Source organism: Streptopelia decaocto (assembly GCF_964273445.1).
Source record: "Streptopelia decaocto genome assembly, chromosome: 15".
Taxonomy (NCBI): Eukaryota; Metazoa; Chordata; class Aves; order Columbiformes; family Columbidae; genus Streptopelia; species Streptopelia decaocto.
This window is the reverse complement of record NC_138670.1, coordinates 4,472,646-4,496,678: the sequence shown is the minus strand read 5'-3', so window position 1 is coordinate 4,496,678 and position 24,033 is coordinate 4,472,646. Positions and strand designations below refer to the sequence as shown.

The 24,033-nt window shown below is 51.5% G+C and overlaps 2 protein-coding genes across 2 annotated transcripts; both read right to left on the bottom strand.

The window, feature by feature from the left end:
- Window positions 1–804: 804 nt before the first annotated feature.
- CFAP251 (cilia and flagella associated protein 251) lies at window positions 805–16,103 on the bottom strand (the record flags this gene model as incomplete). Its single annotated transcript, XM_082066460.1, has 20 exons — window positions 805–1,166; window positions 1,907–2,008; window positions 3,222–3,450; window positions 4,958–5,101; window positions 5,311–5,401; window positions 7,841–8,004; window positions 8,155–8,269; window positions 8,785–8,969; window positions 9,258–9,431; window positions 10,146–10,294; window positions 10,388–10,635; window positions 12,452–12,637; window positions 13,228–13,445; window positions 13,780–13,824; window positions 14,122–14,199; window positions 14,683–14,763; window positions 15,171–15,279; window positions 15,503–15,612; window positions 15,710–15,850; window positions 16,005–16,103. Coding segments are annotated over 20 exons (2,820 nt in total), but the record flags the coding sequence as incomplete, so codon positions are not given.
- Window positions 16,104–19,930: 3,827 nt separating this feature from the next.
- PSMD9 (proteasome 26S subunit, non-ATPase 9) lies at window positions 19,931–23,371 on the bottom strand. The gene is made up of 6 exons (XM_082065859.1): window positions 23,212–23,371; window positions 23,030–23,132; window positions 22,087–22,274; window positions 21,521–21,622; window positions 21,110–21,198; window positions 19,931–20,761 (listed from the first exon to the last, which is right to left on the bottom strand). Exons 1-6 carry the CDS (start codon window positions 23,320–23,322, stop codon window positions 20,734–20,736), a joined length of 621 nt encoding a protein of 206 aa, XP_081921985.1. The 5' UTR covers window positions 23,323–23,371; the 3' UTR covers window positions 19,931–20,733.
- Window positions 23,372–24,033: the final 662 nt, after the last annotated feature.

Genomic DNA, 24,033 nt, shown 5'->3' with positions numbered 1-24,033 from the left:
GCGTGGGGCCTGGCGATGCAAAAACATTCAGCAAAACAGCTGCCTTGTTGAATAGAATGCTTAATAAATCCATAATACACGATTTTTTTTTCAGTGGTTATAAGGTTTCTCAGCTGCCTAAAATAATCCCAATAATTTCCATGGAATTGGGCAGGTTTTAAGTAACAGAGTATCTGCTCCAAATAAAAAATATCTCCTGTCACATACCCGGTGTAGTCCGGTCACGGTGCTGCTGGACTCCTTCATTAACTTGCATCTAGTGCACACCTTGCTGTTTGTACTAATTGTACAATTGCAGATACTTTCAGAGTACATAACAGCGATCTCTGTTTAAAAAACATTGCCACTGAAAGGAACGCTTCTTAAGGACCTACATTATTATTCAAATTGATGCTGAGGATGATGTAAAGAAGGAAGCGTGTTCAACAGCACTTCACTGATCTTTCTACGGCAACTTATATCAGCCTCATTACGCTGTTTATACAAACACAGTGAGATGCCGTCCCACTGGTATTACAGTACTAATTGGAACTACTGCTGTGAGAGAATAAAAGTTTAAAGGCCAAAATGGAAACCTGGTTTTAATGTATATCACAGCATTCCTTTCTTTATTGTGGTCCATTGGATTTATAATTACAAATCCATTCTAAATTCTCCAAGCATTTTGTACACTACATTCATAAATTTATTTAATCAATATGTTTACATTGCTATTTTGCTGTCAAGTTTCACAAATAAATACCATCTTAATAAAAGTAGACTGCATTTGGCATAAACCCACCTGAAATGAATTCTAGGAACTACTGCTTCGCTTTTTACAGCCACCCCAGCGTTTCTCTGCACAGGCTTGATCCCATAGGTTTGTACCATGTGCTAAACTGGGAGCTTTTTCTAGAGAGCAATTAATACAAAACTATGTGAGCTTTACTTTTTAATAAACACAAAATAATTTTTTTGAAGATATTTGAAGAGAAGAGCCCAGAAAGTAGGAATAAGTAGAAAACTTTGTGGCAGCTATGATTCTGAGTCTTCATAGATCAAAGAACCATCTTTTTTTTCTGTTCTTTTTCTTTCTGGTTCAGCAATAGGTAAGCCAAGAATGTCGGCAGTGAATATCTCTGCTGTGATTTCTGCTGGAATTTGTTCTTCAATCAAAGCAGGTGCACCTGGAGAACAGTAACAACACAAAACACACACTAGCAATGTAAAAATGGCTTTCCAGACCAGTCAGGTTTATAAGCAGCAGTAAGTGGATGGAATGCTTTTAAAGATGTATGAAGTAATAATGAAAAGTTATTTGTTTACTTAATACTTGTTGCATTTGTGTTGCAGCCCATTGCCAACAGCGCTAACCAGGTGCTGTTCTTGACTGCTGTGGACTGGGACATGAATTGTCCAAAAATGTGGTGCTTCCCAGCAGTTCCAGTCACAATGGGCAGCACCACTTGGCCAAAATCCGTGCTGTAATTTGCTGTTCTGGACCGGTGCAGACTGGGATGCAAATTGTAGACAGAGTAGTTATCAACGGCTCCCTGACAATGGGCATTGCTGTCTAGATGGAATCAACGCTGTCATTTATATGTTGTAGGATTCCTTTTTGTCTGTGGACTGTGGTGTGTAAAACTTCCACTGTGCAATTCTAATTTCAGTTGCAACACAACAGATAAACCAGTGGAAACTTGTCAAGTTCCAGTTATATTTCATTGTCCATTTATTTTCAGATACACCTGTGCAATTGCTGCATGGATGAAGGTACATCTGTAGCTCTATGACTAGTTTTGCAGTCCTGTCTCAGCATTTTTGACAGCTCTTGACCTAACAGAGTAATGTGTTTGCAATTTAAAGTATCCTGTTTGGGAACTGAAGCGATCCTGCTTCTGTGCTGCGTGGAATGCTGAAGCTGTACCTGCGAGATCGGGGGTGTCTGGCTCAGATCCTCCTCCCCCGGGACGGTTGCCCAGCAGGGTGATCAGACACTGTGCCAGCTCATCCTCTGTCATATGTTCTCCTGTGCACAACAAAGTAAAATCAGCCTCTTGGGTTACGGTGTCATTAGCACGAAAACTAGAAGGCAACTCAAAGAACAGTGTACAAACAAAACAGGACAGTTAGAAAGATAATTCAGCTTCTCTGAGATAGATACACTTCGCCAATTGAAACACATGATCCCAACACAGGAAAATGTTGATTCTAATGAAAATTTTCTTGCATTTTGGGCAAAAATATTTATTAAGGGGAGAAGTTCTCACACAGACATCTCTTTATGCTACGTTGCACTTGCAGGGGCTTGAGTTTCTACTCCCACTGAAGAATTCCCAGCACACAACAGACCACAGTCCATGTAACCCCATGTCCGTGGCTGTTCCCACACAGAGGGGGAAGAGGAAGGTGCAGGAAAGTCCTGATCTTGTATCCTGGAATAACCATAGCACTTGTTCCCAGTTCATGGTTGGCTCATGCCCTGAAGCATAAGGTTATAGATCTGTTATGAAAGTGTTCTATCTAATGTATCTATTTATGGATGTTCACACCATCCGTCTAAATAACTAACCTTTCTCACGCTGCTTGAATCCTTGGTTTCCAAGGATCTTTGTGGCAAGGAGTTTCACCAGCATTTACCAGGAGGTAAACAGCATTTTACTTTACCTGTTTTAGTGCTTAGCTGTACTAAACACTCTTTACTTTTACAACAGGAGCGACACAATAGAATTTTATTATTTACCTCTCTGTGGCATTAGCCATAAGTGTATTTATACATGTCTTTACAGAGTTCCCTCTAATTCACCTGAGCTAAATCCCCCCTTCTTTTCAGTCTTTCCCACACAGATTCAGTCCAGGACTGACCAATTTCATCCCTTCTTTCTTGTTGTCCTCTTTTTCATTTTTAATACTACTTTTCTGGAGACTGTGTGACTGGAAGAGAGAACAATGACTTCAATAAGGGTATACTGGAAGAAGGATACAATTTGCCAAGATCCATACTCATCATTTCACAGAAAAAATAGTTCAGGCCAGCAGAGATTCCCAGAGCAGTAAAAGAAGTGCAGCTGAGACGTTAGATGTGATTATTCAATTTAAAATTTTAAGACAGGTGGCTCCACACGCCTGCCCTGGTTACCAAGCTATAGTTCCAGATTAATTTTTTGCTGCAGTGAATATGTTCTGAAATTGAAGGCAGAACTAGCAAGCATAAAGCTAATATTAGAAAAGAAATAACTCACCTGTGCACAGAAGCAGTGACAGTAAGACTCCTCTGTCAATAACTTTGTCTCCATTCTCATTATCATAACCAAGAACCTGAAACGCTCGTTGTATTTTTTTCATTGACAAGCCAAACGCAGGTCGATGATTTATATAAAGTTTGATAAAATCCCCTAAACTGATTTTTGTCACTTGTTCTCCCGTATCCACATACTCGCTGAATTTTACTTCATTTATCATTTCTTCAATCTAAAGGTGAAGGTGAGACAGATCGTTACGTGTTTGCTTTTTGAAGAGCATCTACCCTGTTTCCAATCTCGTGACTGTGAATGTACCGTAATTATGCACATGTTGGTACCACAGGTGTTGTGACCATATCCCAGTAACGAACCCGCGCTCAGCAGCTGAGGATGGACACGGCTAACGGTTACGCACTTGTTGTGACAATATTAGGTAAAGATGGGGGTAACAGATGTAGTAATTTTGGATTTCCTGTATTATGACAGGCACTTGGGGACTTTGCAGCTGTTACCGGTGCCTTTGCCACAGTTGTGTCTCCACTCTGGGGACAGTGGGCAGGCAAACCACAAACATACCACCCCATTACAAAAGTACACGTATGAAAGTCCCGACATAACCACGCTGCACACAGTGTATCCACATGCACAATCTTTCCCCTCATCCCAGTCCGACCTGTGTCTGGTACAGTTCTGCCTCTGCCCAAGCCAAATCTGAAATTTGCTCGGACAGACCAACATCCCGCACAGCTGGATCGCTCCTCTCTCGAGCAAACGGGCAAGCACTGGCCATGCTGGATACCAGTGGTTTTCCTGAAGTCCGGAGCTGTGAGTCAGCCCTGCTGGCAGCTGTGCAGATGAGTGTCCGACAGGCAGGATCTACTCGGCGCCCTCATTGCGCTCATGCTCCAAGCAGCAGCCCCTCTGCAGATGCGCGAGCAGCGGAGAAACGCTGGGAGAATTCCCCGTGCCAACACGTACCGAGGCTGCGACTCTCCGGGAAGGGAAGCTGATGCAAGATCTCCCTGGGGAGTTCTTTGCATTCAGCCTTGGGCCTTTGTCCTTGTGTCACAAGTTTTTCCACTGAATGAAGCCCAGGGAAGAGGGAAATCTCAGCTGTAGATTTTTCCTGTAGCGCATGCCACGCCAGGCAAGAACAGTCATTTTCACTCAGCTCTGGCTGATCTGGCATTAGGTTTTATATCAGCTCCACTGAACTACAAAAGAAAAACGTCAATTCCCAACAGCTTTGCTTGTCAGCCCAAGCTGCCTTTTCTCCTACCTGCTTTTCCTTTATTAAAACACTCCAGAGTGAGAGGAACTTTCTGTATTTTTAATACTGCCCTGCCTGCTCAGAGAAGCAGATTGTAGGTTGCCTGGTTTCACAGCACCTTAGCACTTCTGTTTCCATGCCTGAAACGCTGTTTCCATTTTGATTTGGTCATCTTTTGCTGAACACTTCTGAACCATCAGCCTCCAGGTTTGCTTCACCTGCCTGGTGGTTTCCCAGCAATCCAGAGAGAAATCATGACTTTTTGAGGAACTTGCTGCCAGATTCTGACCACTACTATGTTGGTGCAGACCAGGTTAAACACATTGAAAGCCAGCAAATATAGTTTGGAGCCATCCAGTGTAACAGCAGTCGTAATCTGGCCATCGGGACACTTGGTAAACATAATCATCCTCCCTCTTTGTTTTTGTTATTTTTTTAATAACAATAATAAAAGCAACTGACCAACCTTTTCCTCTGATGGATAAAATCCCATTGCTCTCATTATGGAAGGAATTTCCTCCAAGGGAATGTGCGTTGACACCTGTCTGGCCTCCAGCGAATCAATGCCATGGCCACGCAGCTGCACATAGTAAAAATAATCCTCCAGTTCCTGTAAGGGATTCAAACAAGATACTTTAAAGTTCAGATACCAACAGGCACAGAAAATAAGGCTCCTTTTAAGATTTACTAACAGGCATATCAATGAGTTTGCTGTTAACGGTGAGATGGACAAAAGATAAAGAAATGTCAGGCCTGTATAAATGAATCTTAAACTCCAACCAGATGTTGCCAGTCGGCGTTTACGGTGAGCATAATTACCCTGAAGAATTCGCCGCCTCTGCCGCCATCCAGTAGGTTGTAGAATGGGATCAAGTTCTCTCCGCCCAGGGAAGCAGCAGCATCCAAGGCACTGGCAGAAGCAGCGAAAAGAAGGTACAGGAAGGGTTCATGTGAGGAGAGATTTTACATTTCCCTTTCTAGTCATTGCCTACAGACACTTTCAATAAATAAATAAAATCCCCTGGCCTCAGAATTCAGGAAATAAAAGCATCACCTTGAACCATGTACTATTTTATCATCAGCCTGCATTTCTACCGTGTATTTCTTACCCAGGTTTTACATACAATAGCACAATGTGGGAATTAATTATTACTGAATGGTCCTCTTGTTTAGTGGAATGAGCACAGGGCTGGGAGCCAGGAGCTTTTCCATGGACTTGAGCTTGGTGTCTGGCATTTAGCTTTTCTGCTTCCTTATAGAGACATTGAGGGAGATGAATTAGCTAGATCAGCATTTTGAACATGCAGGGAGGGCTGGGGCTTGGTGTTTGCAATAAACCACACAAACCCAAGCTCCCTGTTCCTTGATCTCATACATTCTTCCCCAATAACTCAGCGCAATCCATTACGCTTCCTCCTCTGCTGTAGCTGGTGACTGTCGCAGGTGCAATCTACATTAAACTGAAAGCATCTCAGTGCCACCTCTTTGTTTCCATTTCATAGGCAGTTGGAGCCAAAAGAATCCATTTGGCTTGTGCAGATGAAAAAGGAAACCAAGCCTGGTAGCGCAATCGTGGCATAGCGTTGCCACATAATACCCCGCGCCCGGCAGCAAGGCTGCAGCTTCCACGTACACCTCTGTAGTGCTGCTTCCACTGGGGTTTTTTGCAAGCTTCATGCTTTTTTCATAATTAAGTTATTTGGGTATTAAACACAGTGGAGATGCACAAGATGCCAGAAGCAGCAATAAAATGATAATTAGCTCATCAAGGGCTTCGCTCTGAAAACAAATTACATAGAAATTCAACGTTGCCTGGACCCTGGCCAACCATTATAAAGAAGGATCATTTATATTTTATTGCCTTCCTTAAAATGTCGCTTATTCTGACCCCCGACTGCTTAAGCCACACAAAGTGGAAAAGAAAATAAATAAACCCATTGCTTTCCCACCCAGGTTTCCTTTGTTCTGGCACATGAAGGTGAGCTGGCTCAGCCCCCTTTGGGTTTATTCTGAGCAAGCAGTATGTGCAAGAAATGTTTTAGGCAGGACCAGCACGTGTCTTAACCACAAAGATTTTGTCCTAGGAACGTGAGGGGCAACGGTGTTTCACAGACACAGTGCGCTTCAAATTAATAGGAGCAAGAATAGGAGCAAGGACTAAAAATGAGCCAGAAACCAAGAGACGCTTTCTGTGCCAGACAGTAAGGTGACACGCAGGATAAAAACAAAATCCAGCCACAGACCAACAGAGACTATGCCAAGCTATCCATCTTTTCTAGTTCCAACATGGGCTAAGCTCCCTTTCCAGTCGAAGTGTGAAGTTGCTCCAGGCCAGCCCTGCAGTTTTCAGCTCATTTGCAGCTGCCTGCTCCATTCCCACATACACGCGTGTCTGCCGGGCACCTGCAGCCACGCTCAGGACAGGAGAGCCCTCTGCCCTGTGCATGCAGGGCAATGAGCGACTTCGCTCCTTGGCGTGCAAAGACATGGAAATATAAATCCTGCCTTTGCCGCGTTACCCGCCTGATGTGGAGCACGCGTCTGGCACCGCTGCCCGGGGAGCTGGCAGGAGGAATCGCACGCTTCCAGAGAAAGGCGGAAAGAACCTGGCAGGGTTTATCACCGACGCTCTGGGCCAGAGCCTAGAAATCCTCGTTTGCAAAAGCAGCCTTCGCTCCTCCAGCCACCCCATTTAGTGCAGTCCATTTACTCCTGTAAGCAAAGCTTTATAGGATTAAGGTGGCTTGTCCTAAATCCAGTCTTCAAATGCAGGGGGGATTTCCTAGCCAAGGCTGGCCTGTCCCATTTGGAAAGCAGACACTTCTGTATCAGCAGCAGCCCCGTATGCACCTCCTGCAGCCAGTGCTGCTCCTCCGGTCCCCTGGAACCCCTCCGTCACACCAGCCAGGACCTCATAAGGGCCAGAAAATCCTCCACTCATCTTCTTACCATTTGGGTACTTTTTCCCAAACTGGAGTGTTTATAGGTTCTATGGCCAGCACTTGTGAGTTCTACTAATTTAATCCCCTCGGTGAACTACATGGTTAAATCGTGTGGAGGGGAGCAAAGCTCCAAAATTATCCATGTTCAGGAGAACCCTGCAAAGAAACGCGCCCTGTGCAGCATCCTCCTGTGTTACCCCATTGATGCAGCAGCACCATATACACTGGGATAAGCACAGAAATATCTGTGAGACCTGGCTTTAACTCCTCTGGACACAAACAAAGACCTTTTAGGACAAAAGTCCCATTCTCAATGTAAATGCTGGGGAACATTTGCTTCAGCTGCGTTGGCCAAGCAGCTGTGGAAAACTGTAACAAGACCCCTTTCTCCTTCCTGTGGTACTCACTTTAGGTTGACCTCCCATTTCATAACAGTGCAGTCGTTCCCTCCCGCTGTAAAGATGTAGCGTCCATCGAAGGAGGTAGCGAGGTCAGAGACGCCATCCGGGTGGCAAAGGAAAGCTGAGGACTTGTGGGGGTTGCCATCGACAGGCAAGATCTGCAAGCCCACCTGTAAGGAAAGAGGGAGCCTGGAGGGCTGGGTTCAGCTCTCAGGCAGGACCAGCCTATGCATGGTTTTCTCTGCAGTGAAATTCCCCCAAGGACCACCACCTCTACAAGTGGGGGCTCTTGTACAACTGGGGCAGGTGAAGCTCCATACCTTGTCTTTTGTAATGTACGCCAGATAGTGTTTCTGGGGATCCATAGTGTTTGTTGTTGGGAGGATTTGTATCTTCTCCAATGGAGAGCCATAGGTTGGTCCCAAAAGGGTCTTTCTAAAGGCAAACAACATTTTAATCCATTCTAGGGCTCACAAAACAGTTTGCTTCTTTGAAAGGTTACTGTGCATGAGGATGGGTAGATATGGGGAGGTGTGGTGGGTGCAAAGGCTTTGTACCACTGGAGAGAGAGAGGACAGAACAGGATGGGGTCCCTGGGTAGAAGAGACCACGCTGGGGCTAAGAGAGGAATTTAGTGCTCAGAGATCATTTGGTCCCTGTGCTTTGCTCATGTGGGCTCCTGTCTCTTTATCTGGTGTCCAACTGCTGAGTCTCAAGTCCAACGTACCGGGCAGACCAAGACCCACCTGCAGCCACAGCCTTACTAGATGACACATTAGTGAACAGCAGAGTGGACACAAGGATGGAGCAACCTGGGGGCTCTACAGTCACCCCAAGATCTGCATCACAGGTGGGCAAACACATGCTCATGGGTGGGAGTAGCGTGGACAGAGGAGAACACAGTCAGGATGGGGCTCCCGAGCAGTGGTAGGACAGAATCTCTCCTCTACCTGCACATTTTGGTTGTTGTGTTATAGAGCTTCATTTTGTAGTGGTTGTTGGCAGTGAGGATAAAGGACTCGGTGCTGAGCTGTGGGTACCAGGCCAAGCACAGGGGCACAGCAAACTGCTCTAGCCGGTCCCTGTGCAAGACTACCAGGTGGTCCTTGCTGCTGCTGTTCAGGTCATATTCAACCTGGAGGGAAGACATGGAAACACAGAAACTCCCCTGTGGTCTGCCCTGAGCCCTGTGGATTAACTGGATACAGCATCTCCCGTGCAGCCAGGCCAGTAACTTGAGTCTCAGCCCTGATCCCTGGGCAGATCTGCCCTGAGACAAAGCTGAGGAACAATTCCCTGCGATGGCCCTGGTGGGGAGAGGTTAGGAGCTGCAGAACCAAACACTGAGTCTCCCTTAATGCTCCTGTCCAGCCTCCCACTTTAAGCACAAGCTTCGCTGCCCTTCAGACTTTCACAGACTCACCAGCTGCCGGTCCTCCCCGAGGCTCAGGAGCCTGGGCTCGTGGCTGTCCAACTGGACCCCAAAGAGGATGCTCCGGATGGGTTTGTAGTGGGAGTGCATCCCTGCGAGGTGTTCCCAGCACCCGCTCCCATTTTGCAGGACTCGCTTGTAAACAGTCACTGCGTATTTCTCATCCTGGAACAAAAGCACAACCACCAATGGCCACAATCCCGTGCACGCGTCCCCCTGGCCAGCAGCAGCCAGCTCTGCATGTCTCCTCCAGGCTCAGCTCGGCCCTTTCAGCTTTGTGAGTCCCAGCATGAGGGGTAGAGTCCCAGCCAGGGTGAAGCACCGGGTCACACAGATTTGGGCAGCACCGCAGCGGCGCTCAGCCTGGCTGCAGGGCATTGCCCACCGGGCTCGCACGTAAACGGAGTTCACTGACTCCCCAGAAATCACAAGGAAGATGCTTCCCACTGCTGTGCCCTGGCATCCGTGCGTGAAGGGAGAGTCTTTTTCTTTGCACCTCTGTGCCAAACTGCTTCAACGCTGCCTCAGCACTTCAGTGCTGGGCAAAGGGAGCAGCCCCCCGCGCCGTGCACCAGCCGGGGGGAAACCCCTGCTCCAGCCCTCTCTACAGATGGATGCAGAGCTGAGGCTTCTCACTAAAATTAGCAATGGGATACTGCCAGCAGCAGGTCTGTGGGGCGGCTGTGACTGGTGATGTTTTTACAGAGTGACTCTTCAAGCCAGGAAAAGCATTTCAGAGTCACGAAGCCCCCGGGGAGGGACGGCCCTCACACCGCTCACTCTGCTGCACCTCGCAGGATGACCGGCACTTCCCAGTCCCACCGAAAGCTGCACCACGGCTGCACACATAAATCACCGAGAGGAAAAAAACAAGCTTACAGCAGTTGCAAGGTACTCGGAATCATGAGAGAAGCTGATATGAGTCACAGGGCCATGTGAGAACTTGAACTCTTTGCAGCTGGACTGAAGGCAAATGGCATGGAGGATGTGAACGCTTCCATCAGTAAAACCAGCGGCCAGATAATAACCTGAAAAGCATGCCAGAAAACTCTCATGACACAATCGCTCCTCGCAGGAAGCCCGGTGCTCGGCACGTGAGGAAGGTCATGGGGCCACGGTACCTTCAGGGTCGTAGCACAAGCACTGGATACCGGCCTCAGTGAACACCCTGCTAACCAGGTACTTGTTCTGCTGGTAATCCCACACCCTCAGCAGCCCACAGCGACTGCCCACAGCCAGGAGCGCCTGCCAGGGGTGACACGCGATGGCATTCACAGCTTGCTTCGCCTCGTCCATGACTTTTTCAAACTTTGTCGTGTCTGTTGCAACATGAAGCACGGTTGCATCAGAGGTTGAAAGGATAAAGTTCCTGTTTAGCGTGAGAGAAACAGAATTTGATGAATCAGACTAGCTGGCTCATGTCCCTCCAAGCTATATTACACATTAGTCTCTTTTTGGCAACTTAGTTGAGTGATCCCTTATATTTTGCGATATGCAATATGCAAACACTTCTTGACCTGGAAGGCAGATGGCACTTTGTATTCATGACCTGGGAAATCTCCGTGGGAGGACACTGGAGCCGATTCCATTTTCTACTTGGGTAGGCAAGCCAGAAGATGAATGACATCTGGGTGGCTTTTGCTGTTTGCAAGTCACTGGTGTGTGAGACAGACAAATGAGCAATTGATGATACTCTGAATAGTCCTTTCACACATCTCCGCGCCACCATTTCCAGTGGCTCCGTGTTGACCGCGCTGCCACGGACAAGGTCAGAGGACAGTTTCAGACCCGCCGCAGACAGAGCAGCTGCCTGTCTGCTCACTCAGCCGCAGCCACCGTAACACAGCGAAGAGGGTCCTGCTGCAGAACTGGTGATGTGGAAAGCAGATGTCTGAATCATTATGCACGTTAGAGAACACATATATGTAGTCGTTGGTCTGCCTGAGATCTGAGAGCTTGGAGGGCTCGAGGGAGGGTTGAGGGAGGACCACAGAGCTCTGAGAGCTGCACCAACAGATGAATCACATGGGGAACAGGGCTACCTCTTTGTGAACTGGCCCGTGACAGCCATCAGGTTATGCACATCTTGCCTGGGCACCGAAGGATGCTGCCCCACTCATCTCAGCAGCGGAGGACAGCAGAGCCTGAGCTGGGCTCTTCAGCCACACCTGATCCCACCAGCCTGGCGAGACGAGCAGGCTCGAGGCTCCACCTTTGGTTTTCTGTATTTTGTGCTGCCCAGAGCAGGCAGGAGCTGCAGCATTGACTTGGGAAGAGGGATGGGACAACAGAGGCCAACAAGGAAAACCAAACCCCTCCCCAGGGCGCTGCTCTGGGCTGGAGAGGAATCTGTCCCATATGGCTCTGTGGAAAACATGTGCGGCTAAGGACAGACGTTGCCAGGAGAGCCTTAACAGGAGTGGCAGGCATACGGTTTGCAGGCTGGATCAAGCCACAGAACAGCTTCATATGGCCTGCAGACTTTCTAGAAATCCTCAGACACAGCTATGTCACGCAGAGGGAGGCCGGTGACCAGGCTGGGGCTGTCCCACGCTCCCGAATCCATGTGGTGGAACCCAGCACCGGTGCCACCGCTGCCGGGGCAGTCTCTGCACTGGTGTCTCTGCACCACCACTGCCCTGATTAGCTTGCCCAGCCATGATAAAGTCTAACTGGAAATAGCCACCCACAGGAGGGGCTTAAAGGGGGATTAAGGGGCCCAGTGGGAGCTGGAAGCTCAGCATTAGCACTGCCTGGTGTGCCGGGTACGTGACAGAGGAGCTGCACACCCCAGGACTAGCGATCATCTCCATGCCTGCATTAACACTTCTCTCACCTGTGCTGTAGCGTCATATCAAGCTCAGAATTGAAGATGTGCTGGAGCCCACCTGGGTTTTGGCAGCCACTGGGAGGTGCCTGGGAGCTGCGGGCAGAGAGGGGCCACCCAGGAGACACCCCCTGCTTGTCGTGGTGGGCAGGGGGTGTAAATACCCAAAGTGAATGTCTGCGGAGAAGGGGCACAAAGGGGCACTTTCCCCCTCTGTCCTGCCCAGAAACCTGGGTACAGGGTTGAAATCTGCTCCAGCCACAGCAGGAGCCCACGAGGCAGCTTTCAGCTGACCATCTCCCCAGCTGCCGAGCTGCAGGACAGACGCAGAAGACCTGGGTTTATAACAGGAGCTCACCTGGTGACGACGGGCTGGCTGCTGGTGGTGCGGGAGGTGGAGCAGGCTGGGGAGGCGCCAGGAGGGGTGTTGGAGAAGGAGATGGACCGAATGGGACCCACTTTGCCGTGGCGGTAGCAGGTGAGGACCTGCAGCTGCCCGTCGTAGAATTTAACCCGACCTTTCACATCACCTGTGACTATATAGCTGCAAGGAAGGAAAAGCTTTTAATCCACACACTGAGAGAGAACTTCCAAATCCTTATTGGGTGTTATCCTTGGGCAGAAGCAAATCTCTTCTCCTTCTGCCTATTCTCTACACAAGTGCATGGGAAGAGCCTCGTACAGATGTGCAGGCGGAAGGTCCAGGGCTGTGCAGAAACCGCCAGGCTCTGCTGTGACCTGCGGTGTCCCCTGCCCTGTCCCCAGGGCTGTCAAGGCGTTCGGTGGCTGTCTGCTCCCTCTGCCGGTAAACGCCAGGAGCCTGAGCAAGACTCGTCCACGCTCCTCCGTGACCACGGGCAACCCCACGTCCGAGCTGCCTCGGCAGAGCTGGGATCACATTGCCAGGAGTTTTCAACCTTTCTTTTTCCTTTTCTCAGCCAAAGTTATTGCTAAAAAACACCAGAGCAACATCTCATAAATCAGCAGCACTTTCCTGCCTGAATTTGCCTGGTCCTTGCACACTGCCAAGTGACTTAAAACTGCATCACCTGGCTGTGGTTCATCAACATCAGCTCTGAGGCTGAAGTGTCTAAGGACTGTACCCATGGCTACCGAAAGCTGCCGTCCTGTTACCTCTCAAACACGGTGAGCACGGTAAGACTGTCCTTCTGCAGAGGCACCAGTTTGGTGGCCTTCCTGCTGTGTGGCTTGGCCTGCGGTTCCCCGGAGGGGCTGTAGGGATCAGCCGCGTCCCACACCGCCAGCTTGCCCGCCGAGGTGCCCGTCAGAGCTTGCGAGTTGTTAAAATGGAAAACCGACTGGCTGAAGTGTCCCACCTCGGTGCCAAAGGTCTGCAGAGAGAGCGGCGAGACCGGGGGTTTGTCCTGCACGCTGGCTCTTCCTCAAACAGGGACGTTCCTACTTTGTCCCTCCATGTGACATTCCCTCTGTGTCCCATGGCAGGACCATCAGAGGCAAGAGCCCCAGGAGAAGATGCAGTGGGGCATCTCTGGGATAGAGAGCCTCTCTTGAGCTCAGCTCAGGCAATCCTGGCTTGTCCCTTCAGGAGACAGGCTGGGGACACAGCCACTAGTTTTGCTTCAGGGGATGGGAAGGGACAGTGCTGCTGCCAGGAGGAAAGTCAAAGCCACGAGGGTGACATTCTGTGGTCCCCCCCTTGCTCACCTCACTGTTCAGGAGCGGTGCGCTGTACTGCAACCCGGCATCGCCCTGGGCAAAGAGGAGAAAACATTCAGGACGAGCATTTTGGAGCCGTGCTCTGCGGTGCCAGCATGTCCCCTCCCCATCACCGGGCACTGGCCCCGTTCCATGGTGACCCAAGCAGGGTTCCTGGGGCAGAAAGACTCCGAGACTCCCCAGGGAGCACAAAACACCCTCCCTGCATCAGCTCCCCTCCCAAAAGCTGATAACCAGCACGCTGCCTCGCTGGTGTGCGGCCCCCGAGCTGCCTCCCCACCCTCTGGGAGCATGTCTGGCACCAGAACAACTTCCCATGACCCTACTTACCCACAGGTAAAATATCACCTGGGTTTTGCTATTGCTGACAAACTCATGGGGATTTTGAGGGTTAAAAATCATAAAATCCTGAAATTAAAAGGTGAGAATTGCATTAATGCCAAGCTCAGCAATGCTTTCTGCTTATTCTTTCATTCAAAACATCTGGTTTTATCCCAAACACACTTCACAACCTGCACTGAACTCAAAACAGAGACCAAATTCCCTGTGAAAGACAAGAGATGTTCTCTCTCCTCTGAGTGGGGACAAACCAGGAGGACCAAGAGCTTTCCTGCCATGAGACCTGGCTGGTCCAGGGCTGGGTGGGGGACATCCCCCCACGGTCCCTCTGCATCCCACGGCTGGTGGCAGCAGAGGAGCATCAGTAACAGCCCCGAGATGCTTCACTGCATTGGGGTGCAAAAGGGATGGGGCAAGATCCTGCCTCACATCTCCCCCAGCATCCACCAGCAGCCCTGGACTGGATGGGGACACGGGGATGTCAGGGAGGACCAGGTGAGGACAGGGCTGCCCAGTCACGTTCCTCTGCGTCCCTCATCTGTTGTCACTCACCTGATACCCAAACTCGGGCCTCAGCTCTGTGCTGCACAGGGGTTTCTCTGTGGGCAAAGTCCACTTCCAAACACAGACTCTCTGGCAGAGAAGGGAAAACCAAAGGACATTTGTGGCTTTCTGGGATCCTGGAGAGGCTGGGTGAACCCCATTCCTTACAACTGCAGGAAGGAGCAGGATAAACCCAGCATGGCCTGACAGCAGAGAGCTTCATTTCAGGAAATAATGCTAGAAATCACATCAGTGAAAATGTGTCAGAATCAGAAGCTTTTGATCCCAACTTAAGATCCACTTTCTCAACACCAGAACGTCCATTTTAATGAAATCCAGGTCTATCTTCCGATGGCCTAGCAAAACCAAGCCATCACTCCACAAACCTGTTCCACGTCTCTTCTGCTCTCCCCATTCAAATTCTGCCATCCCCTTGGTTGCACTGGGAAAAACTTCCACTGATCCATCCCACAAGCTATAGAAGAGGAGACATTTACCTGCACAGTGCCAGCACTAACGGTTGCCAAATACTTCGCATCCCGGGAAAAAGCAATAGCACTGACCCCCTCCCCAGGATGACTCTCAAAGATGGTCCGCACCGGAATCCTACAAAACAAAGTCACTTAGTTTGGGGGACCCTGGCCCCATCGTGGTGTCCCATGGATGTGGTTGATATGAAGATGATGGAGCCCTTGGTTCAGTTTTGGCTCCTTCATCGCTTTACCCTGACCCTACCTTTCTCCTATTTCACTCAGCTGAGACTGGGGTCAATCCTGAGTGATTTATGGGACACAGGAGGTTTCTGAAGAGGAGATTCCCAGGAGCTTACCCAGAGTAGGAGTCCCACACGATGATCAGAGCATCTGGCCCTCGGTCGGCGGTTGCGACCCAGCGCCTGTCCTCACTCACACACAGGCAAGAAATGGCATTGGTGTGGCCCTGGGGAAAGAGAAGTAGCAAAGTACTGCGGAGGTGCTGGACCTGGTGGTTATTTAAAGCACTGAGGAGGAGGGAGGCGAGGGGCTGTGTGCCAGACCTGCAGGTGGTACTGCCTGTTCCCCAGGACGTCGTGGATGACCGCGGTGTGGGAGGAGACGTACAGGATCACCCGGTCCTCCCCGTCCATCAGGCTGTGCACGGCCAGGCTGCTGTTGTAGCCCAGCACCCAGGACAGGCTCTGCGGGAAGGGGCAGAGCGATAGTCCCTGACTCTTAGTGATCAGGACAAAAAAAAAAGCCACAAAATGCCCCTGGGGTGACAGGAGAGAGCTGGGCAGGAGCACCAGGTGCTGTGCAGACCATCACGGTGGCACCGTGCCCGTTGGTACTCACAAGGGGGTGAAGTTTGTTCTGCTTGTCCTCCTGGAAGAGCATCCCCGGTGTGGCCACCCACACCAAGCTGGCAGAGCCATCGTGCCCATGGTCGTCCCCGCTCCACTGCTGCACTCCCTGCTCCTCACAGCCAGGGCTGGGCAGGGAGACGGGGATCCTCAGCCCTGAAGGAGGCCACAGGGGACTCAGCAGTGTATCTATTCCAACGTCCTCTGGTGTTCCTTCCTCCTCCCTGGCAGCAGTGAGGAGGTCCTTGGAAAGGGAGAGAGGTTTTGGTGTGTGCTGGCTCATGGGCTGGTCCACAGCTGGTGGGAATGCACCCAGCACATCTCAGATCCAGCCTACACGGCTTTCAGGGCAGGCCGCAATATCAGGATACTCCTCTGCTCCAAAACTGCCTATGGATTTGTACCAGGGAAAAGTTCACTTATTCTCTTCCTGCATATCTAGTCCTGCCCTCTGTGCCCCTGTTGCCAGCACTTCTCACCGTGCTGCCTGGCGAGCAGACAGAAAGCAAGAGAAAAATCCCACCACCACCTTCCTCAGCCCCTCATCAACCTGAAAATAAATGTATTATATTGAACAGTCCTAGAGAACCAGAGCTCTCAGCAGCCCCTAGACACATTTGGTACTGGTTTGAGCGCTTTAATTTTGTCCTTGGGACCCACATCAGCCCCCACAGGGATACTTGATTTTCTGTAGCAATCTCCCATGCAAGATAAAGACCTCATTTGGACATTGTTTGTTTCTGAGGGAGGTAAGATGATAACGTTTTGTTCAGCACAGAGATGAGGCCGGGTTCCCTCCTGCTCACGTAACTCTCCAGCAGCTCAAATGGTCAGTAAATATTGATGGCTGGGCTGAGACTACACAGAGATGCTGCATCTGCCGAGCCCCACTGGCAGGATCCCCGCTCCACCTCCCTGGGGGCATCTCAGGAGAAACCACATCCAGGAGACCCCCCCATCCTGGAGTGGGGGTCTCTGCTCCCACCAGGACCTGCCCACGGACCCCGTGTTGGGCAGGACACGCCGAGGTGCTGTCCTCACCTCCTCAGGCAGCACGGCCATAGGAGCTGTCTGTCCATCCTCAGATGTATCCGTGGGTTCGCTGCTCACTTCTGGTCTTCCCTCAGTTGTCTCCTCTGGTACAACTTCACTTGACTCATCCATCCTCACCTTCACTCTCTTGCCAGGGAGCTGGGGCATGGAGATCACCAAAGCATAGAATAGTTTGGGTTGGAAGGGACCTTGAAATGTCATCTCGTCCAGCCCCCCTACAATGAGCAGGGACATCTTCACCCAGACCGGATGCTCTGAAATACTCCCGCCTGCCCCTGCCCTGGGGTTTGACTGCACAATGACCTGGACTTTGGCACAGCAGGAGGAAAAGGCACCTGTGAAGCTGGGAAATGGGTCCTAGAGTCCCTTTTCAGCTCCAGTAACACTCAAGCAATCCCAGCACAGCCCCGGTTACTCCCTCCCCACCTGCCTGCACACCCTGTCAGGCACAGACATTTCCCCTCCGATGAGGTTTTGTCACTGTCCCCATGGGCAGCAGGGCCACTCCTGGGCAGCAGCTGGTTCATCCCCGGCTTCATGGGTCTGGATTTTAGCCAACAACAGAACTCTGTTACACAGAAAGCTCTCACAGGAGCGGGAAGGGGCCACCGGGAAAAACCTCCCTCTGGTCCCGGCAGGCAGGACAGCTGCTCGGTGACAGCCGTGTCCCCACAGGTCTCACTGTGTCCCCGCAGAGCTGTTCCCGAGTCCCCTCCAGCCCTCGGTGCCCTCCCAACTGTCCCGTCCTCCCGTTACCACGAGGGTCCCCCAGGGACCCCGCCACTCACCGTCACACCAGTCCTGCTCCTGTTTGCACCCGGCTGTTGTTCCCAGGCAACGGCCGCGCCAACGGCTGCAACAGCCCGGAAAGTGCCAGGGGAAAGAGGGGCTGTATGGGGACAGAAGGGGGGACCCTTCTCAGCCCCTCATCCCCACCAGCTGCCATGGGAGAGGCGGCGCTGGCCCCCTGCCCAAAGCAGGAGCCTGGTGGCTCTGGGGGCTGTTCAGCCCCTCACCCTGCTCAAGCCCAAATCCTGCTGGTGGTGGTGACAAAGCCCCTCCCGGCATCACCAGAGACCTTTGGGACTGAACCCTCACCCTTCCCGGGGAACGGGATGAGGGCTCTTTACCGGATGATCCCCCAACAGCGGGTTGTAAGCAGCTTCTGCCCCCCTGGCAGCTCTGAGCAGGACAAGCAGAGTGACAGCGACAAAAATCAGCCTTTAACCACAGCCGGTCCCCGCACTGTCCCCAGCTCTGCCAGGGTGGCACTTGCACAGGGGACCCGCTCCCAACAATCTCTCCAAACCACCGCAGATAATCAGCTCTAAGTGCTCCCAACTGTTGACTTCAGCCTTGCTGTTAAGCTCAAATAATAACAATTTCTAAATCTAATTTGTTTTTCCTACCGCCCAGCGAGAGCCCGGTGCCCTGCTGGGAGAGGAGGGAAGTTCTGTTATCAGCTCACATTATCTCCTCAAGCTGAAGAGGCTGCGAAACGCGGCTGCTCAACCCGCTCTTTCAAACAGGGGCAGTTCTGTGGCCCCGGGAGCAGGGATTTGGTCCCCCAGCCCCATCTCTGTAGGTGCAGGTGAGCAGGAACGAACCAGCTGAGGTGGACTGAGCCCCAGCCTAATTTCAGGAGCTGTACAGAAAGCTGGGAGGCACAAATGCAAAGGTCTGGAAGGATGCATGCCATGAGATTTTCTTCTCCCAGACCGGTATCTAGATGCAGATTCACCTGCAGCTCGGTTAAAAACCAGCCTGCAGCTGGGATACCCGGACACGTTCCAGGTACCCACGGCCCAGGCCTCCCCTTGATACTCTGACATTTCAGCTGCCAATCGATACCAAATTCATCCATATACTTATGCCTACATTCAATTTTATAGGGACAGATGAGGGCAGCCTGCGGACAGACACACATTTAGAAACTGCAGCAGCACCTACAAATATGAAAATCCTTTTTGCAAAAAAAACAAAGCAAACCAAAACATAACAGGGCTCCCAAACCTGATATTACACAACGTGCATTTAAAATGTTTTACACAAGTCTTTTGGCACTGTGGTCCCACCCAGAGACCCGTCGCTCCTACAGAACAACCCCACGGGGGTACTTACCTTGTAACTACAGACAGGGACAAGGTGCTGGGATTTCACAGCGGATTTAGGAGCTGCGATGGCCCGTGTGGGTCACAGCGCGGGGTGGTCGGCAGCACAGGTTTAACCTGAGACCTGCGCTGGTAAACCGAGTCAGGACACACAGGGACAGAGGGGCCCCAATCACCTCCCATGCTCAGCCATCCGCCAAGAAAAGAGATTGAGCAACACAGCACCACGTTTCAGCCTTTTAAACTCTTCTCGAAAGAACAAAACAGGACCAGCGAAGGCAGAGCAGGGAGAGGCTGTGCTGGATGGGAGTTATCTGGATAACCTCATCCGAGGACGCTGCCCCCGCAGCACCACGAAGCTGCGGGAATCACCGCTCAAGGAGCTTTGCTTTGAAACTTCACCATTTCAGTGGGATTTGCTCTGTTGGACTGTATGCTGAAACACAAACGCTTGAAATACCAAAAGAGGAAACCTACTCAATGTAACACAGAGCCCCAGGTGAGTGATTCTGGGGTTTAGCCCACTTTATCAGTCTAGTTCAGGTCTGGTTAATAACAGTTATAACAAAATTGCTCATTACATGTGATGTTACTTGTGCCACAACCTGCTTATGATGCGCTAATGCAAGACTCCAACCTCCCCTGGGCTTCGGCTCTGGAAAGCCAGGGGCTCATCACTGTGTCTGCGCAGATCGTGTCTAACCCACCCAACCTAGCCCACAATTATTGCCCACAATAACGACTTCTACAAGAATGGAGAGAGGCCTTACTCAGTTTTATTGATTCAGAAGCATATTTTGAAGTTCAACAGGAAACAAGCTTAGAACAAACCAGTCATCCCAGAAATCCCCTTGAATAGCTGATACGCCCCAAAACCAACTACCAGAAATAAACAAAACCACATCAAAAATAAAAATCTACCAAGACAGGAGCACTTTTATCATAACCATATAAAATACTAAAATTAAAGCAAAGTAAAATTATCATCCCTATTCCTTATCTCATTAAATTAAAATAATTAGGTGTTTCAAAAATTCTTTCATCACATTTAGTGATTTCAAAAGTCGTGGCAACACAGGGAAGATAAAGTATCAAACTTGCATATTTCTTGACTGTGATCTACTATTATAGACACATAATAGTGCTCCGGGACTTTTTAGCATTTATTACAAGATTTTCAGTGAGGAATTGCAGGGGAAAAATAAAAGGAAAAAGGAATGTTCTGTTGTCATCAAGAGCATCAAGACCATTTCATGCTCTTTAGAGCCTGTATCAAATGACATTTGTGTCCCTACAGCCTCATTCCAAACTGATAGGAGTAAGAGATGGGAAGACACATCTTGCAACTCTGCAGCCACCCTTGACAAGCCCGTGCAATTCCGAATTGCGGGCAGGCCCCGCTCTACCAGAACCTGCTCAGACCCTGCGAGTCAGGCACTCGGCGCTCACAGCCTCCAAAACATTTGTTTCAGCAAAAACATGTAGGGAAGTTTTCAAACCAGATCAGAGTCCAGAAAGCAGGCACAAACTTCAGCTTTATTGTTTTCCACACAACGGTCATCTCTGCAAGGGAATGATATTGCAGCTGAAAAAGAAGAGGGTAGAAGGAAACATTAACGTCTCAGTTCTCAAACAGGCGCAGAAGATACGACCCGGCATCAATCAGACCCACCACAACCCTCCTCCTTTTGTTTCCTCCACCAAACAAATACCACAGAGACCTTACCCCTGTGCTCACGTGTGACACAACTCGCCTCCCCGTATCGCTGTGCAAAACCATCATCCTCCAGCTCTCAGCTGGTACCCGCCAGTGACGCCCAGAGCGGGCAGCACCACACACCGAGAGCAAAGCCCAGAGCTGGCCCGGCTGCAGGAAACGTGCTCCGAGCTGGGAAAAGCCTCATCTGCTCCAGCGAGCGAAACAGCAGCTTACCCCAGGAGACCCTTCCCGGCCCAGCGCTTCGGAGTCAGCCCCACGTGCACCTTCCTGCCGCTGCGGATCACAGTCACGCTCAGAGGCCTCTGAAAGGGAGAAAACAAAAAAATATATATAAGAATAAAAGATGACAACTTCCCAAGGTGCTGCAGCTTCTCTGGCCAGACCACGAGGGCGGCACAGCAACGCAGCGGCTGCAGGGAGCTCCCGGGGAGAACAGACATGATCCTCACAGCGAAGAGCACACACCGCTCTGCTCCCTTCTATCCAGCAGCAATTAGCTCAATGCTGTGAGAGAACAAGGCTCCAACAGCACTGACTAAATCTGACGCTGTTTCTGACATGGAGATTCTAAACCTGTGGCTAAGAGACAGGCAAGAGAACGCAGTTACTCAGAAACGAGCTCACCCCTTCGCTATGCTGCACCACTGTGGCGATGTTCTGAAGGTTCTGGAAGTTGTTGATGTTGACAGAACCAAACTCCACAATTTCATCATCAACCTGAAGTCCCTGGACAGATATAGAAGAGAGATGAGTACCTGCCTTCTCCAAAGACAGGTAATATCACAGGAGCATCGCCCTGCACCCTGAAGGTGTGCTGTGCCACTCTTCTTCTCACTGCTCAGGCAACTGGACTGCTCTACACCTTCTCCATGTCCTTAGAAAGTAGTAAGTACTCATTCCTCTGTCCTGCTTTATGGGAAGAGAAGTACTGAGGCTCGAATGGTCAGTGAGGAGCTGTTTGGTACGACGATACAGCTGAGAGCACTCGCCTCATTCCCATACAGTGATCGATCTATTCACAGGACTTCCCAGTGTGACCAAAAAAGAGGGGGGTGGGAACACTAATCAAACCCCCAACTTACTAACAAGCGACAGAGAAAGCCACCTGCTGTGTTTTCTCTCTAGGTTTTCTCTCTAGGTTTTCTCTCTAGAAGCAGCTTTCTGACGGGCTGTCAGACCCCCCAGCTTACCGAGATACTGGCAGGAGATCCCGGCGTCACGGCGTTGACCCTGGCGAAGGCCCGCGGCTGGCTCTGGCTCATGGCCTCGGCCAGCGCCTCCGCCTCATCCCTGGCGCGCTTCTCCTTCTCCCGGGCGTGCAGCTGGTGAAGAGCTTCCTCCACCTGCTTCATCAGAGCCTTGTGGTCGTTCTGCAGACCTGGGGGTGACACCATTAGCACACAGGGAGCGGAAGCGAGTTACACCTCTGGGTTCTTTCTCAGCACGCACCCTGCGGCTGGGCAGAAAATGGTACTTGGGGTGTCTCAGATGTCGGCCATGGATTGTAATAACCTTCTGCTGTCGTGTCTGCTGGGTCCTGGCGCCAGCCCTGCTCACACAGCCCCCAAGCTGATGCTTTTCAGCAGGAGTTACAAACACAGAAAACCACACTACAGATGTCAGCAAACACACAAGGACACAGCGCTCGGAGACCCACGATCACCCGGAAATCACCGAGCAGCCAAAGCCTTTTTTCTATCAAGTCACACACTCATGTACCCAGAGCAGGAGCCACCCCCAAAGACGGGGCACAGGGTAACCCTGGCAAGAAATAAACACCAAGCTATTTTTTACCAAAAGCTTATTCTACGAAAACAATTCACCATATTTCACGAATCCCAAAGGGCTCCACAGCAGAAGCACAATTCCAATGGCGCTGTAACAACGCACAGACAAAAGCGTTTTCCTGACTAAGCCAATCCCCACCAGCCACAAACAGAGCAAAATAACTGAAAACCCAGCTCAGCGCAATCCTGGCTTTCCTTTTTTTAAGAATTGCGATAAATAGGCAGAACGATACGTTGCCTGAGACACTTCAAGAGCTGCAGTTGCTAACAGGGTGTGTGTTTCCAGCACAGCCGGGGCCGCCGGGTCATTCCCCGCAGGGCACGGCCCCCCCGCCCCAGCACTCACAGATGATGTTGTGCCGGGCGGTTCGCACTTCGTAGATGTCGATGTCGCCCCGGGGAAAATCCTCCGCGTCCACCAGCGGCTCCGTCATCCCGACGCCCTTTTGCTGCGTGGGAAGAGGCGGCCGTGGGGCTGCGAACCGGCGCCGCGGGCCGGCCCCGCGCCCCGCACCCCCCCGCACTGACCCCCAGCAGCTCGTAGTAGGCCTTGATCTGCGCCTCGATCTCGTCCTTGCGCTTCACCAGCTGCTGCACGTCGCTGACGGTGACCGGGCGGCTCCCGCCGGGATCCGCCATGGCTGACACGGGCCGCGCCGCCGGCTGCGGGAAAAGGCGTCACTGGCGGCGGGGCGGGGCCGGCGGCGGAAGCACCGCCCACGAAGGGCGGGGTCTGTGTCTTTTGGGGCGGGGTCTGTGTCTCGGGGGCGGGGTCTGTGTCTCGGGGCGGGGTCAGCGCCGCTGGTGTTGATGTCGCGGGAGGCGGGGTCAGCACTGCGGGGGCGTGGCCAGCAGCGTTGAGCGGGGCCAGCGGGGTGGCGCTGCCAGCGCGGCGTGGGTGTCGGGGGGTGATACGGGTGTGATGGTGCCAGGGAGCGGTACCGTGGTGACGGTGCCACGGGGTGACACAGCAGTGGCAGTGCCACGGGGTGACACAGCAGTGGCAATGACATGGGGTGACGCAGCTGTGACAGTGATGTGGTGGCACAGTGGTGTCCCATGTCCCCGTTGCCCACCCCTCTCCAGCCTGTGCCCCAGTTGGGCGTGTGGCCCCAGGGGACACAACCCCACCACCACAGCCCTGACACCCACCCCGGCACCCCGCGCTTGTCCTTCTCCCCCCGGCATCCCCCTTCCCAGCCATGGGGTGTTTGTGCACTGGTGGACCCCATGGCAGGGCAGCCCCCTGTCCCCTCCTGCTGCTCCCACATTTTGTGTCCCCTGCAGCGCTGGGTCACCGGAGCTGAAGGTGGCACCACGTGGCCCCAGGCACAGACACCGCACACCCGG

What these genes read in the sequence shown, in the direction of transcription:
- PSMD9 (XM_082065859.1), bottom strand. Translation starts at nt 23,322, where the DNA reads ATGGCGGATCCCGGCGGGAGCCGCCCGGTCACCGTCAGCGACGTGCAG. An exon ending in CCTACTACGAGCTGCTGGGG is followed by an intron (nt 23,133 to 23,211) that starts GTCAGTGCGGGG and finishes CTTCCCACGCAG; the next exon opens with CAAAAGGGCGTCGGGATGAC. An exon ending in TGGTGCAGCATAGCGAAGGG is followed by an intron (nt 21,199 to 21,520) that starts GTGAGCTCGTTT and finishes TCTCCCTTTCAG; the next exon opens with AGGCCTCTGAGCGTGACTGT.